This window comes from Pleurodeles waltl, chromosome 6 (assembly GCF_031143425.1).
Source record: "Pleurodeles waltl isolate 20211129_DDA chromosome 6, aPleWal1.hap1.20221129, whole genome shotgun sequence".
NCBI classification, from domain to species: Eukaryota; Metazoa; Chordata; class Amphibia; order Caudata; family Salamandridae; genus Pleurodeles; species Pleurodeles waltl.
In genome coordinates, this window is record NC_090445.1 from 818,427,186 (window position 1) to 818,445,115 (window position 17,930).

Consider the following 17,930-nt stretch of genomic DNA (forward strand, 5'->3'; position numbering starts at 1 on the left):
CGTTCTGCAGCCTGCTGTTCAAATGCAACTCTTTAAGCATGTTAGATTTTTAGATGCTAGTGGGAAAATATATTTTTGACTAGTACAGTTGATTTCCCAAAGATATCTTTAAATTTTTTTTATTTTTGAAGCAGAGTATGTGTATCTGTCTGGGGCACAGTCATCAGGCCTCAGCCAATCTAGAGTTCAAGTACCAAATTTCCAAAGTGTAAAAGACAATGTGAGGAACGTAGCAAAATATGGAGACCCCTATTCATTATGTCTACATAGTCAGTCAAGTGATGCAAGCGACATAATCTGTGCAGGTGTTGTGTAATATGTTAATAGCTTGTTTGAGCTTCATTAAGACATTCTTTCATGTACTCCCCAGCTTTTTTCCATTTTTCTTAAGGGTCTGAAGCAAGACTATTGGTATTGGAAAATGTTTTGCACATATGGTCTTGCATCTGTCTTCTCACCGCTGATTTCATATTATTGAAATAAACAAAGTTTGGAGATGGGGTGATAAACTGTCATAACTTGTGAGTCTGGCTTTAGTTTTGTTCTGGAGAATTGTGACTGTTGCATATTTCAGGGTTCCAGGAACACTTCTCTCTTTGCAAGCTATTGTTGGTTAATTTGCATGAAATAGTTTCTTCATCCAGGTGGCAAAGCACGCTTATGCAGGCATGTTTGCACTAGTTACTTTGGTTTTTGAGTGACCTTCTTCACCTCCTCGTCTATAAATCTGACAGAAGAGAAAGAAGCTTTCCCCAGTTAAGAAAAAAAAGGGTGAGTTCCAAGCAAAGGAAATCATGAGCCGTAGAGATTGAGATGATTCTGGGTTATTTGCTGTTGTTTTGGTCTATCTGTAATCCAGATCTGGGTAGCCTGCTGTCCGATGTGTGGGCAACTGGGTACAAAAGCCACAATGTCACCACACACTTAAATATGTGGTAGGTAAGTGCCCTAGAGAAGCTGCCACCTACTGAGACCGAAAAAGTCCTAGCTGGATGAAGCCTTCAAAAGCCTGAAGAAAACCAGGGATTTAGAATTCAGAAAGAGCATTCTTCAGGAGTGGAATCATGATTAGCAAGTGGAAGGAGCCAGGAAACAAGCGAAGGAACACAGCTTTGTCGAGATGCACCCTCCAACCATGCGGTAGCCTTGATATAGGAAAGGGAAATGAAATAACTTCAAAACATCACATGACTTGGAACACAAATGATTGGGAGCAGGATGAAACAAGGAAGAAGTAGTCTGATTGATAAGAAAATTATATAAGAGGCAAAAACCTGAAGTGGACGAGCTGGGGGCATAAACTAGGCCTTGCACATGTTAGTTTAAATAGCATGGGGAAGAACAAAAATACCACCCCCAGGTGAACCAGAATCCACTTTGCCAACTACCTAATTTTCCCCCTATTTCTGCCCAAATCCTGGTCTGCCCGTTTTACGCTCTTCTTGTGAATCCTTTAAAATGCCAAATATAAGTCCTTGCACATCTGGCTATTATTAAGGATAAAGGTATGACACTGTATTTTGATTACTTTCCATACCTCATCTTTATTAACCCTGGATCAGATTCAGATTCATCTGATTTTGCAACATCATGCTACACATTGTGATACATTTCTTCAGCATTGTTAGATAGGGCAGATTGACCAATCCATCGATTAGCTGGTCTTGCTTTCTCAATTTCATTGCATTAAAGCCATACCTATTTGAGGGATCATAGCTGAAAAAATATTGAACACGTTCTCCTTCACATCCCTTTTCTGATGATAAACATATATACTGTTCAGTTGTTTAGTATGATATATATGTGGGACCACTAGTCTAAATAACAGGAATCAATCCATCACTTCCAACAGACATGATGCGTATCCTTGTATCTGCATCCCATGATATAATGCATGTAATTTTCACACATATGAAAAAATATGAGAAATTACTCTCTGCTGCTCTTGTAGTTCTCATGTGGGCTATGCAATGCGTCCCTACCCTTTCACACCACAAATTCACAACTCGGTATATGACTAGCAAAGCGTTCGCCCTCAACCCTAATTCATTTTGAAATCTTAGCATCCCTTCCGTAAGTGTGGGTAGTGTCTAGTATAATTCTCATAACCTGATAAGAACTCACTTTCTTGTTCAGGCAAAATGCATTGTGCAACTTCAGGCATTTGAAACCTGATTTCTTTTGGTTTCTTATTTAACCCATTAAACTCTTCATCTCTGGTAACAGGATCTGTGTACCTGTGAGTGAGCAAAGAAAGGTAAATTACACATGAGTAAAACAAATGAAAGAGGTCCCTGTGCTTAAGTAGTTTCCTCGGTTAGAGAGCCAGGCAGATGAGCACACATCCAACAGTTCAATACATTCAAAGTTGACAAGTATGGTTGAACCAGCTGGACAGATATGTTTTCTCTGTATTCATTTTGATGATGAGGGCGCATGCCATTTTCATAATTTCTTCCCCCTTTGTGAAGTACCGTTGAGCTGAGAGGACCTACCATATCTTACTGGGTGAATCATTTGCATTAATGACTCTAAATATCAGTCCTTTCATGCATGTAGCAAATGCAGCTGTCATGATGACCAAGACTATCTCTTACCCCTCATTATCTTTTTTTTGTAATATTTCAGCACTTTCTTTTTCTGGCTTCTGGTGGACTCAACCTCTTACTGCACGTTTGGATTCTGTCAATCGTTCTTGACTGAAACAGTTCGTTTTTGGGAGTCTTGGGGTGTTTACTACCCTCCTCTGGTGTTCTCGCCTTCTTTGTGTGCGACACATGCACCCATGTTGGCTGCCCTTCACATTTCACAACAGAGTTTGGAACTATTAGGTGATATGGTCCCTTCTAGCTTGACTGTAGACCATTTTGGCAAGTGTGACTCTTTACTGGAAACCAGCTTCAGGTTCTATGATATGCAGCCTATTGAACCTGGTGAAACACAGAGCCTACTACATCAGATAGTCTCTTGCAGTAGTCCATGATCAAGTCATCAGTTGTCAACAGCTAGGCAGCATTTGGTACCCCAGATACACTCCTCAGCCCACCCATTAGGATTTCATGGGGGACAGTTTTCGGTTTGATGTTCATCTGATACTCATGAGCACCAGAGGCACTGTGTTGGATCGCTTCAAGGTAGTGGACGCAAACCGTTTTGCAGGTTTGTTCTTTATCACAGTATTTTTTCTCTCCATCAGCCCCAAGGACTGGGTGTGATATGCACAGTATTATCATTGAGTAATGACTACAGCGTCACAGATTTGTTTAGTTATTTTATTCTTGAAATGTCCACTCTGGTCACTTTGTGTATTGGTACTTGATACTGTGGAATCTGTTTCTTCAACAACAGTTTGGCCACAGTCATTGCAAGTCATTTGCACATCTGATTGGCCTCAAGCCACTTGGCGAACCTGCAAATCACAGAACATATTGCCAACCCCTTTAGGGAGGCAACTAGCAATGTTTTCTCATAGCAAGTTGGGCATCAGCCAAAAGCTGGGCTTTACATCATTGAAGCAACATTTCAACTAGATGAGATGCACACTATGTCACAGGATGCCCTAACATAATATTATCTGACTGTTCTACTGACACCCCTAAAGCTGTAGTCGCTCTTAGATACCCCCAGAGACCTACAGCTCTGGGGTCCAGTGTAGCAGAAAAATACACAACTGGGGTTTGTCAATCTCCTTAACGCTCTGTTGGTACAGACAATGAGCACACTTTTCTATCTGTGCAGTACAAGGGAAATTGCTTATCTTAATCCCTACAGCTGGAGAGGAGCGCAGGGCACATTTTAATTTCAAGACACATTTTTGACATTCTTCTAACCAGGGCACTGGATTTGGGGCATCTTTCCTAATTAAACATTGAAGAGATATAGCTTTACGGGTGAAATCCAGAATCTACTACTGCAATACCCTACCTTGCAAGGGCAGCCTCTCACTTCTCTGTGTACAGGGTGAAGAGAGCTGTCAGACCTCTGCCACCCTTCCCTGCGGCACTTTCCTTTTACCTCCCTCTAATTCTTGTCCCAGATAGATAACCTCTCATTGACAGTTCTGAAGTTTTGCAAGGAAGACATTATGTCGCCCTTGAGCCAAATGTTTCCTCTAAGTGATAGTGCATCACTAACTTGGCTCCCTAGGAGGCGAGGCAACCAATAAAGCATCAATGTACTGGAATAGTACCACTCCATGTGTGGGATGAATATGCTTCAATTCCTTATGAAGGGTTTGAAAGAAAATGAATGGTGACTCCTAATTTCCAGAAAAAACACCTTTTTTTAAAAATCGGAATACAAATATTGGTTGCCTTGATGCAATGGTATAAAAAAAAGTAGGCATAACACAAATCAATAATAGTAAATCAATATGCAGAGGCTGGGATCTGAAACATAATCTTAGGAGTACTCAGGACCACTGGAGAAACTAGGAACCACTATGTGAATAATAGCTCCTAAATCATACAACATCTTCCTAGAAATATAATTAACCTTTCACACAGGGAGAAAAAGAGTTGTACATACACTTGACTCTATCCTCGTAATATTGCACTGTTATAGTAAGTCGTGCACCACCCAGTTCTTTGTGATAATTTATACTCATGAACTTGTGAACCTTGTGCCTTCTAGCAACCTTACAAGCACTGATTGGCCACTGTGCGTTTTTGTCTCTCCACCTTTCACTGCCCGGAGCCCAAACTGTACTGTGTTATACCAGTCTTTGGGTATCTTACTCTCCTCCAGTGAAGGCAAGTTTGCATCATCTCCCTAAAATGTGCATTTGGGTCCCTTGTCTGCACAAACACATCCTCCGGAATACAATACTGACATAGTTCATTTTGCACAGCAGAACCCTTCCCTGACAAATTCACAGGAATAGTACAGATGATCAAAAATCAAGTTGCTCAACTATGAACCCTGTATTTACAGGAAATATAAAAGATGTCCATTCACTCTCCCCTTCACATAGAAACGTCCCTGATCAACTAGGAGCATTAGAACCAGCCAGCTGCCATCCTCTCTTAACCAGTCCTATGGGACATAACTGGAGCCCGTCAGGTCACTACTTGTGACAGCAAAATGAGGGAATGTATTGTTCAATAATGACATAAGCTAGTTTGCTTGCTGACATAAGGGCAGGGGAAGAGGCTGGTGGATAGAGTTGAGTTGGCTTTCCAGCCGGGAAACAGAGGTAGTCAGCAGGTTTAGGGCACTAGACTAGATAGACTGACCTAGCAGGACTCCCACTTAGACATTTCCATTTTCTATTCTAGAGCAGTGGCTTCTCCTATGTCCCCACTTACCACACTTGAAAAATAGCTGAGTACCTTCCCCCTTTCCTCAGCCTCTGCTGCTTCAATGGCACCGTGGCCTCTTTCTCCACCCCCGGATTGTTCTAGCTGCATTTCTATCCCCATTGCCTGCAAGGCAGGTGGCATCTGTTGGAAGAATTCTGTTTGCACCACCATCAACTTATCATTATCATTATTTTGTTTACAGTCAAGATATTCACTACAATACTGCACACATGCCAACATTTTCTCAATTGCTTTGGCTTACCTACACATCTCAAATTGTTGAACTTGGGCATTAATATCATGTCAGAGTCCTTCACAGAACCTGGCACCAGGGCCAGCATTCCATGTTGAGTGAGCATTCTCTGTTCTATTGCGAAGCTTAGAAAACATGCAAAAGCCTGTCATAAAAGCACGCATGCACTCATATTTCTTTTGCATTGGATAATCTTGGATCAGTTTACATGTTGCTCAGGCACTTTTTCCTTCAAATATTGCATCATCTCTTTATAATTTTCCATTTCTATTGAACGCATTGCTGCTATGCTTCTGGCCACCTCACAGATACCTTACAAGGGTTCCACAGAACTTTGGGGTACTGCCATAGAACACACTGCATCCAAATCCAACCAAAGTAATTTTTGGTAATTTTACCTCTATGTTCCACTTTTCAGTAGTTTCCCAAAAACTCAAAAAATCTTTAATGAATGACCACAGTTCATACCAGGGCATGTGGATATGTATGTACTCATTGCCCATCTGTCAATTGTGCTTTTCTCAGTGGAAACTTCGGCTTGACCTACTCGAACAATTGTATTTCTGGAATATCACTTTCATCATCAGACCCGGTCACCTGATCCACCTGAGTCTCCTCTACTCCGGCCCTTCTTCACCCTTTCTACATCCTCCCACTTTCTCATCTTCTCCAACAGATCCTCAAACCAATGCTGCAACACCACTTATTTTGCCTTCCTAACCTCTTCTTTGTTAAACGTTAACGGATATGATGAGCATATTCTTTTTTCAGTAAACGCAACACCATTTTTCTTGACCTCAGAAATAAGACTGTGGTAGACCGGCCTTGTCTGAGTACTGACCTGTATTAATAATTTAACAAACGCATCTCCACTTAAACCTTCCCATGATGCCTCCCTCCTCTGCCATTTAGCATAGCACTCTAAAGGCTTCATTTTCTTTTCCTACATGTTTTCCATTGGCTTTTTGGCACATAGGGAAGAGGATAAGGACAAGCAATCTACAGATTTTCAACAAAACAATCTTAATCTTTCCTCTGGCCCCGCAGGAGACGAAGGTGTCACCAAGGAAGAATATAATCCAGTTCCTTCCATGCCTTCCTCTCTCCAGCACTCCTTTCACTTCTGCAAAATCATATTCTCATACCAGCCTGCATCTTTGACACATGTCCCCTTACCGTACCCTAATTTACTTTACCTGTTGCATGTTTGTCCCGTTTATTCAGTGCTTCCTTCCATGCAGGTTGAGGTGGTTTCTTTCGCTCATTCACGCACTTCTGCAAATTGTGCAAAAGTATTTCACCCCAAACAAGTCAATTTCAGTAAACTGCAATTTAGATTCCCTTTTAGTAAGATCATGCCATTCTTTCACCCATAAACAAGTATGCATACTAACCTTTATCAATATCACTTGCACTGGTGTTCCTTTGGAGTGGGTTCCTGTGGCTCTTCTAATCTGCCTGTTAGGCTTGCCAATTAAGTCAGATCAGGGAACCTGCCACTCATACACCTGGAAGGGAACCACCCCTAAAGCATCCTTGGACTCTTACCTGGAGGGCTGGAGGGAAAACAATCCCTAAGGCACTTCCGCATCCACATCCCCTTAAGGTGAAACCTGGCACAGCTTATCTACATTCTTTGTTTAAGACATTACCTGGGTGAGGGTAAGATTCTCCATCACATCTGCCTGTCACCCCTAATCTACTTTCCCATCTGAAGAGCCTCCCCCATTAGCGGTTTCACTCCTACACCTAGAGGGGACTACCCCTCCTATGAGGGAAACACTCACATTTTTCCTTCCCCAGAATACCCTTCAGCATTGGTTCCACAGTGATGGGGAAAGGAATGAAAATCTGGTCATGCCTTTTACCTTTCACAGGTAATCTGACTGAATTATTTCTACCTATTCCTCAATTAACCTTTAACTCCCCAGCTCCTGTCCTACACCTTTCGTTGTTCTCAAAGATTTACTCAGGTTTTGTGTGTGCCACTTACCAATGCAGCCCAATTGGGCCCACAAGCCGGAGTTGGAATACTAGGGGAATATTCCTCTGTTTATTGCGCGCCTCTCATGTCTGCTTGGCCCACTGCAACTTGACTGACGCAGATTCTCCAATTCACCGATAAGTGTCAACAGGGTGCCTCCACCAAACTATCAACAACAAATTCTTAAACAAAATTCAATATCAGGATTTATTCTTTGACAGCAAAGTTTACTCAGCTGAATGACACACATAAGAGCCTGACTCATGAACTCTACGCACAGATAGATGTACTCTATGCAAGCAATGTAGAATTACCCAACAGTTCAGTTCTGAAACAATGAAGACGTGTATATTAATTAAATATGTATCATCTCCCTCCAGTAAGAGATAATATTATCAAAATGGGGTATTCTTCCCACTGCAGGTGCAATCTTGAGAAACATTACGTAGGGAACATTGTATCCTACCCCCTTGCCTTCAAATGCTGTCCATAGCTGTGCTGTGCAAAATAACATTTTAATTGTCAGCTGCTGAAGACTAAGCGTGTGCTACTGCTACAGCATTGTGCACACTTACGTAATACAAGATTGAGTTTGTTTTGCTTCATCCTTTTTTGTCTCCGGACTCACATTGGTGTGGATGAAAATATTTATAAAGTCATGTGAGACAAATAGTGTGTTTCATCCATGTGTTACCTCTTCTCCATTACAGTGTTTATGCAACCAGATTGTGTAACAATAGTTCAACCCAGGACGTCCAACGGACACATTAGTAAAGGATCTTTGAAATCTACCAGGAATAGGAGAGGCGCAACCTGAGTATATTCAGAGTAAGCGCCATTAGAAGAGCCTATGATGCCAACCTGGAAGCAGTGGCAATGTAGCCCAGGATGTTCTACAGACACCTTATTAATGGATTCATGCTGTCTGCCAAGAACCAGATTAACATGGCATTAATATGTAAAGCCTGTGGAAACAATGTAGTTAGACTATAGAAAAAAAGAAGAGGGAATGGCTTATGGAGAGGAAATTTAAACGATGGATATGAAGAACTACAAGAGCAAGGATTCTGGCCCAGGGCACTTCCAGTCACTAACAGAACCAAACAGACAAAACTCCAGCATGTAATAGCATTGTATCCTTTCTTATGTTTTGAATATGGGGATATTATGTAAGTATTTCATCTGCGCATATTCCTAAATCTGTTTTTTGGGCTAGATGCCAGCTTCTTGGATACTGCTCAGAGCAGGGAACTGACATAGTTGATGTGATATTTTCAGATAAGGTATTATTGTATTACAGAGATGGGTGGTGAAATCCTTGATCTTTCCACGCTGTGGAACCAGGAGACATCACACATCCAGGCAATGGCGCTTGTTTGTCCAGCGGAATCCAAGTTGAATGGTGGAGGCACAAAACTTCAGTTATTTTATATGACACCGCAGATCCTATCTGGTAAATATCTTTCAATTTGAACCCCAATTTATTTTAAAGTCAGATAATGATTCATTTTAGCATACTTTTCCCAGTGTACGGTATAATTTGTGAAATGTGTTTTAATTTTGATTGCCCTATGCAAATGGTAAAGTGGTCATATTGAGAAGCAATCATTCTGACGGGAGCAGAGGGCTGACTGCCTTCAACAGAGGCCAACACATTGATGAAAGTACTGCAATGCTAGCAACAATTTTAGACTCTTGATAGCTCTAGTTACTGATGTTGCTCACAAATTGTATCTGCGTTTGTCTAGCCCCAATAACACTGCGAACTTTACAAATTAAGTACAGATTCTGCACTATCTGTCTCTAAATGTAGTTATCATGTGATAGACATGCACTTTGTGGGATAGTGAAAATGAATCAACTAAATCCAGTAAGCCCTCCTGACAGAAGTGGCTGCGCACCGAGCACACACAGAGCTGTGGGTGTATGTGAGAATGGTGTGGCTTGTCAGCGGTGAGGCAGAGTGGCTTCTGTGTCTGCGATCTAGCCAGAATGCAACATCTTTGCTGGTATTCTGTTTCCAACCCACTACAGGTCTCAGCTCTAGTCCCTAAGTCCAACAAGTTAGGGCAGTGGTTCCCAACCTTTTGACTTGTGTGGACCCCCACTTTATCATTACTGGAGCCCGAGGACCCCCACTGAATCAGTATTGGAATCTGGGGACCCCCTGTCACCCACTGAGTCATTACTGGAAGCCAGGGACCCTGGCCTAAACGTTGTCGATGACTTGAAACCCAAAATACTACACAAACAATACAGACACAAGAATTCATCAAATACATACAAATTTTGATTAATTTGCAAACAAATGTGAATAAGAAATACAAACTATATATTTTAATAGGAAGGTTGGATCTTTTTTTAATTCAATTGAAGCCACCCATCATCTATACTGTATTCTGTTTGTTGCACCTGCACAGCTCCCACAAATCAATCCGAGGAGACTAATTTAATTTTTAGCCTCCAATTTCAAATTCCTTGACATTGACAGTATGTTCAATTCTACATTTAACCATTTTATTTATATACACTTTATTAATCTGTTAATATTCTTTAAGTAGTTGTTGACTCACTGAGGAAGCTTCACGGTTCCTAGGGGTCCCCTGACCACAAGTTGGGAACCACAGAGTTAGGAGGTACTGGCTCTATTTGCACATTTGCCCCCAGCACGAGTGGTATTACAGAATATCAAATATGATGCATCATTTTTGCTCCATTTATCTTTACCTGATACTCCAAGCTCCTCCGCTTAATAAATGGTTCACCCTCTGTTTCAGTGCCAAACTGGTGTCTTATTATGCTAAATGTGGGCTGATTCTTTTTGCTAATCTTGCCCTCTGTACCTCAAGCCTTGATTTTCAAGGAGAATGCCATACTTACGTCATTACTTCATCCTTTTACTGTTTTTCTCCACTCTGTCACCAATTATACCACTTGCTAACATCAAAGGTGTGGGTAAGGAACTAAGGACCCCATGAATGTTCATGGGGTAGGTTGAATTGAGACTACAATTCATTTTTTGCAAAGCGGCCTATAAGTACATAGGTCGCTTCACAAACTACCATACTGGTCACAAAAATACTAGTCACAAATTGTGAGCATTATTTTGGGACCAATGTTTATTACATCTGGTCTATTGAGTCTTGGAGTCTTTCCTTTCACTTAGAGAATGGCACTAATCTACCAGGGCCCAGAAATTTGGACAGTTACCTCAATTACCACAGATGTTTCAAAGAGCATCAGATTTGAGTTTAAAGCATAGTGCACTGTATGGGTTTGGAGGCGATCAGCCGCCGGCCAGAGTACCAAAAGCATCCATCCCTGTAAAGGCCTGCTTGGTCTCTCTAATTGATCAATGAGAGGGGTCAGAGAAGGTGTAGGAGGTGGCTGGATATTGAAGTAGAGATGTAAGAGGTAGAGGCAAGGATATCTGAAGAACCATTATCTGACTCTCTCTACCTTGCCAGGGAAGAGGTGGAGCCCACATACAAGGCCCAACTAATAAGCTACCTGGGTCAATGGAAGGAGTTTGAAAAGCATCCCACCTTTCTGAGGAATACATCACATAGGGTTTGGTCAATAAATTAATTGTTAATACTTATCCTGTGTTGCAAAAGGAGAAAATGGTGGAAACACTGAGCAAACCCCCTAATTCAATGGTCATACTGACCCTGATGGCAAATGTAGATTCCCTGGCTGTCATCCTGGACACCCTTTTGTTTTCTGCTCATCAAAGATCACCTTCGTATGGGAAGCTAGTTAAGCTAATTGAACACAGAAAAATGAGGTGCTTGCAGTTCTCCGGGGTACTGCTAGTGCAGAAAGAGTCAAGAAACTGTACTTCCAGCCTGAGTCTCAAGTTTAACCGATATAGAGTCAGGGGAGAAGTAGCCAGTTGCACAACACATTCAATTTTAACTTGGTCTCAATTGCAGAGAAATTAAAAATGACCAATGCATATTAAAGACCTGCTGTCAACCCCTCAGAATGGACAACTGATTTGTAATCCCCTACCTCTAGGCTTCTTTATGTTGAGGTTAAAGTCACCAAAGACCACCAGAGTTTGTAGAAAGGCAGAGTCAAGAGTTAAGATACTCCAAGAAGATGCCTGTTGTACCAAACAGGATCAGTGTTGATGGTAAGTGGCATGGCTAAGAGTTGCAGAGTTTGCACTGAAGCGATGGAGAAGGGAATGTGATTTAGATAATTGTGTTACATCTGGATGGGACATTCCATAGACACCATGCAACCCACTATGTGGTTGGTTTGCTTCTTAAGGTGTTTTAGGTCATTGTCTGTGCAGGATTTTCTGAGGCATTTTGTGTGCAGAGTTGAAGCTAGGAAGAAGAAAATCAGTGGATGTGCTGAACACTGTAATTGAAAAGAGAGGGTGGTCAGTGAAGCCACTTACTAAGGGGAGTATTGGGGGTGATGTGACACTGATGGTAGAGAGCGTTTATAAAATTGTAGATGAGGCAGACAATCAAGAGAAAAACATTTGCAGGAAATAACGATTTTTTTATTACCCACCATTGCATCTGAGAGCGGACACTAATTAAAAGCCGTTGCTGCCATGCAGGTAAAGGCAATAAGGCTGACGGCCCCCAACCCTCCATCAGCTGTGAATTCGGCTTACTGATGGATAAGGGGAGAACCAGCCACAGCATACCACCTCTGGCTTGCTTTCGTCACAAACCGGACTCTGACACGCTTTGCCAGCCCCTCCATTTCCTTCACTCAAACAAGGAGATTGCAAACCCAAATGCACACTAGAAAATGTAAGCTAACAATTGACTAACAACTTTTTTTTCTACCGTTCAAATATTTTTAGTATTTGCATTTCATGTTAGTGAAGGAAAGGGAGGGGAGGGGCTGCACACCACGACAGAGCATCCAGATTATGGTGGAAGCCTGGCTGCTATAGCAGTGGAAAGAAGCCCCTTGTCCCCGCGCAGAACCAGAAGAAAAAACAATCAACAAAACAAACAATAAATTGAAGTTGTGGACAGGGTATAGCCCTCACAAGGACCCAACTGAAGAAACCTGATTGCATTGACAGTGCAATTATGGAAAGCTAGGTTGGACTTAATATGGATTTGAAGCTATAATCTTTAGGTCTCTAGGTGAGCATTGGCCCAGTTGACTCTGTTTAGATTCATGACCCATCTTCCGACATTGTTTTGGAAAATTCTTCTTCCTTTAGGATTCAGTGTAGGAGAAAGCTTTGTGACCTCCCCCACCGAGACCTTTATAAATTCTCTAAGGTTTTTTGGAAATAAAACAATGTTTTGCTTGTACATCAGTTACAGAATATTAATTCAGTGGCATTTTCTCACATATAATAGATCCAACTCAGTACACCGATCACAAAGGAATGCTGAAGGATGACGTCATTGGGAAGCATGATTATGAGCTGGAGCGCGCACTTTCCTCAGCAATTTTGGGACCAAATGCAAACTTGGTGTTTGGCTACTGTAACAATTCACCTTTCATCTATAAATACGAACTCTCAAAGGTATGTCTTTTATTTTGTATACATAGCAGCTATTTAGGCAAGGTAAATAATTAAGTCTTGTAAAATTACCGCATAAATATAAGAATTCAAAACGATAAGTTAAAGTTTTCACCAATGAGACAAAAAGAATTATACTGTTGGCTACGTTAAAACGGAATGCTGGTGTCACTGATTTCTATGTATTCCACAGCATGTGTCATTGTTTGGTCAGCATTACTAGTTATTATAGGGTACACAAATTCTGTGTGTGCAGATTCACAAGATCCTCTGCTACCAAAGTTGTGTTCTCGTCCTGTGTTTCGGAAGAGCAGTTGTGGAATTTGCACATAATCTCATTTGTAGGAGAGGGGTTCTGGCTGTGGGGACCAAAGGCTAATTCGCCTTCCTAAAATACTAAATCCTCAATATTACTTGAGAAATGTACATCTGTTAGCGTGATCAATGACTGAAAACCTAAATAGATATCTCCCAAAACCCGGAAACCAGGCTGGAATAAATCTAAATCAATTGATTTCTTTAGGGAGCATTAGAATCTCAATTATGGCCACAAAGGGCCCGTTAAAGTTTATCATTCATGTTCATGGTAACTTAAATGGAGAATTAATCATTTGGGCGATGAGACTTTTCCATCTCCTGTGCTAAACCCTTTTTTGATGTTTGAGGTACTTTGTGCTTAAGCCTATAGCCTTTTCTCCCCACAAAAGGTATCTTTGGTAAATTTGACTCCTTTTTCCCTATATCCTGAGGATCAGGGTTTGTGAATGTCCCTGGAGGAAAAAGCCAAAATATTGCCATGTTTTTAGGGTTTCTCTTTTTTGAACGATTGGGGGAAAAGTGCTGTGTAATAAAGTATATGTCTTTTTTTTTTCTAAAAATGACATCAACAAAATATTAGCACTATGAAGATCTCTATTTTCCTAGCTTTCAAGAACAAGCAGCCTACTTGTAGTTTGTGGTGTAAATACGGTGAAGCCCACAGGTGAACCACTAAAGCTGTACATTTCTGAAAACTAGACACAATTCCAGATTCAGCAAGATGGATCTTTTGTAGATAGTTCATAGTTTCCCCATAGAAACTAGGGCCAGATGTATCAAAGGGTTTTACCCATGTTGTGTCTATGGGGAAAATGTGTTCATACATATGGCTCCTAATTATTAAAATTAAAAGAATGGAAAAAATAGGCAAAATAGAAATAGCTGACAACGTTTTTGTCTGTAATTTCTTGGGCTGATGGCTGATTTACAAAAGCAATATACTATTACGTATATCGGGTCCTTCTCGTTGCAGGGATATAAAGTGTGTGTTGTTTGTCAAAAAACACACAATACACAGAGCCAACAACTGAGCTCCAGCATATAATATTTCATTGCGTACTGACGTGCAGCAATTCGTACGGTAGATTATAATAAGTGAAAAACAGATATGAGGAAAACATAGGCTTTTTTAAAATGTGCCCTAGATGTTGATTCTAGCAATAGTGGTTACCTATTCAACTCAGAATTTGTGGGCCATTTGTTTATACTATTTAAATTAATGTTAAAAATGTAATCCTTTTGCACATTGACTTACCGTTGGAGGCAACTGTTGGAGAGAAATGAAATTTATAATATATCATGCTGTTCTGTGTTCCCACAGTTCTATTGATAAACGTGGTACCCCACTTGTGTGCCTGGGCTATGGTCCATGGACTTGTCATTGTCCCTAGTTTGCACTTTCCAGTCCGTAGTGCTAGGACCAGCCACACAAATGAGATACTGTTTCTATTGGGGGAAGTGTGTGGATTCTGGATGGTAGGGATTTTGTAGATCCCCACAAATTTTGAAAGTTTTCATCAAAGAACTGTGAGGAAAATGTGTAATTTTGCGCGAGTTTTTCAGAGTATTTTGTATAAGGAGGTGGGATCCACACAAGTTACAAAAACTTGAACTCCTCTGGGTGGTCAGTTTTTTCACCTATCTGACCTAGGAAGGACTTCTTGGGATATAGTCTGCTGCTTTGCAGTGCTGAAGGATTTTGACTTCCAAAAAAGAGACTAAGGGCCTGATTATGACCTTGATGGATGGGATACTCCTTCACAAACGTGACGGATATCCCGCCTGCCGTTTCTCAAGTTCCATAGGATATAATGGAACTTGTAATACGGCGAAAAGGATATCTGTCATGTTTGTGATGGAGTATCCTATCTGCCAAGGTCGCAATCCGGCTCTAAGTCTAAATGGGTTAAACCTGGTTGCTGTCTCTGACCTGTGCTCCTTCGCGGTCGGCCTGTAATCATGTCTAGGTTCTGTTCTACCATGACCATTGACTACTACTGATGCTTTGCAGTTTTTAGAGTTATTTGCTATTATAGCTATAAAAATTCTTATCTCCGGTTATCCCGTTGGATTTTTGTCATTTTGGTGTCATTTTTAAAAAGAACCTACTCTAATTTTCTAATTTGGTTTTTTACTGTTTTGGATTTTGAATGTATTTCTATTTTGGTACTGCATACATACTTTCCACACTGCCCACAGTCAAGCCTGTCTGCTCTGTGCCATAGCTACCACAGGGTTGAGCTTAGGTTAATTGAGTGAACAGCCCACCTCAAATAATAATCAATGTTCATACAAGATGGAACCTCACCAACTGAAAAATCACTTCCATATTCAGTTCCTCAATCCTTTTTCTCAGATTCTGTCTCAGCATCAGAACCTCTCTCGGAGCTTTCCTCCATTATTCAAGTTGGTACCAGGGCAGCAGTCATCCAACAAGGTGCCTTCTTTATTTTCTACCTAAAACGTAATCTGCCACATGCTGTGTCCTAGGTGGAATGCAGAGGGACTTTTAGTAATGAATGATGTGTGATTCTATGTGATGTGACCTGAAATAAAGTGAAAATAAATTACTAAGAAGTAGCTGGATAAAATGTAAAAAATCACTTATCTCACTCTTTTGGTTGCAATCCAAAAACCTCTCCAAAGAAGCTAAGAGACAAAAGAGAAAACAATCCTACTTCAACTTGCAACATACACATTATCACAGCATCACAGCATAGATCGTGGAGCAGTGCTAACCCACTTCACCCGTAGTTCTGCCATTGTGCCATTCACATTCCCCTTCCACCCACGACAGCACAGGGCAATGTGTTAGCCCACATCAACATCAGCCATTGATCAGCTAATCTGCCATTCATATTTTACTTATCTGAATTACAGCATACATCAGGGGGCAATGAGAGAGCTGCAGAATGAAGCAAAATGGCCGCCATGTTTTCCTTTCCCTGGAGTGAGGGGGGCAGTTGTGCCATCCTATGGGGATTGAACATCCCCTCAACTTTCAGGAAAGGGAAAATTACAAATTGAAAAAAAAATATGCACACCTGGGGGAGCGATCTTTCCGGGCTGGGCTGACCCTCTCTGAAAACACAAAATTCCTGCTACTAATGACATTCCAAAGGCAAGAATGAGTTTGAAAGAAGTATCAATGAAAAGGGGAGCTGTCCTCTTTCTAGCAATGCCTACTTCAAACTTTAGGGTGCCACCTAGGGGGAGGGATGCCCACTAGCTTCATGTGGAACTACTCACCAATTCCTTCTTTCCTCTCCGGTAGAGCAACGCTCCATACTGTTTGCTGACAGCACTAATGGGCGGGGGATTGTGTGGTTGTTTAAGATGAAACAATTCTGCTTCGGCTTGCAATGGGGAAACTCAAGGGGAAGCATTCATATCTTGAAGTAGGTCCCCCTGAGCCCCCCACCCTCACAATGTCCAACCGTTATTAATGGTTGCACTGGAGATGCCGTGAGGCTGTCGTCATCGGTTTGATGGTTGCACTGAAGAGATAAAGGATAGTTTTCCCAATCAGTCACTTATTTGGTTTGTTCTGTTTGTAGGGGATTATTTGGTGTAATTCAACATACAAAGGTCAGATTCCCTGACTGGCATGGGTTTTGTTGTTGCGGGATCTAGGAATCCGTGTATGTGGCCCTTTACAAACACTTCATAACTAACGTTCAGCTGCTGATTGGTATTGCCTGCCACACCTATGACTGCACATAGTCAATTTGTCTTCTCCCTAATTCCTGTTAATATTTCCAAAAGAGCTCAGGGAAGGCCTTCTTAAAAAAGATGAAGCATCTAAATGTCAAAACAAGAGTAAATAGCAGTACTGAGATTACAAACGTGGCTGTGCAGGGCCCATAAAATTGTGCAAGACTTCCATTTAGGGAGATAGATTTTGACCTCGGTACGCTGGCCTATCTTTGTCACAATTCTGCAATTCAAAAGATCACAGTTTGCTTCAGCAAAATTACTTGCCATTTTCCAAACACATTTTTTGATTTGGGAAAAGCCTCGCCGAATCCCGAAGGGGATTTTGCAATTCATTTAGAATTGCAATTAAAAGAAGGCATGGAAGGGCCGTTCCTCACTCATGGTGAATTGCAATGAGATGTATCAATAGTTTGTGATCGCACTTGTGGCTGTAAACCATTGAAAGGATACCAGCACCTCAAAGGACGTGGTAACTCATTGGAAAAAAGTAAAGCTGTCTTTGTTGAACTGCTTCCCGTTCGGGGATTATGTCAGGTGGCCTCTTGGAAAGTAGGCTGTGATCCAGGTGACCTCTGCTTGCAGTTCCCAATGTCTTCGCAAATGTAAAACCTTTTTTTTAAGTAGCACCCTTTCCCTTAAAGGACAGGTGCTGCTTAAAAAAACGTTCTCATTAGGAATGCAAACAATAGGAATCGTAGTCTGCTCTCCCTTGCAGGCCACCATCTCTGTGTTGGTGGCTAAGTGAAAAGGGTCACAAATATCGACTTACCAAATTGGACAATTCTGTGACCTCGTGTGACTGATCATTTTATCACATATTAGTACATAGGTTGTATCACAAAATGG

The 17,930-nt window shown here is 41.3% G+C and overlaps 1 protein-coding gene across 1 annotated transcript in view; it reads left to right on the forward strand.

Annotated features, from left to right (window-relative positions):
- CFAP43 (cilia and flagella associated protein 43) overlaps nt 1–17,930 on the forward strand; it is a 505,375-nt gene that overhangs the window by 176,618 nt on the left and 310,827 nt on the right. Inside the window, exons 13-14 of the mRNA XM_069239443.1 lie at nt 8,838–8,990; nt 12,883–13,052. Coding sequence (XP_069095544.1) covers nt 8,838–8,990; nt 12,883–13,052 — 323 coding nt within the window. The remainder of the gene's footprint in view (nt 1–8,837; nt 8,991–12,882; nt 13,053–17,930) is intronic.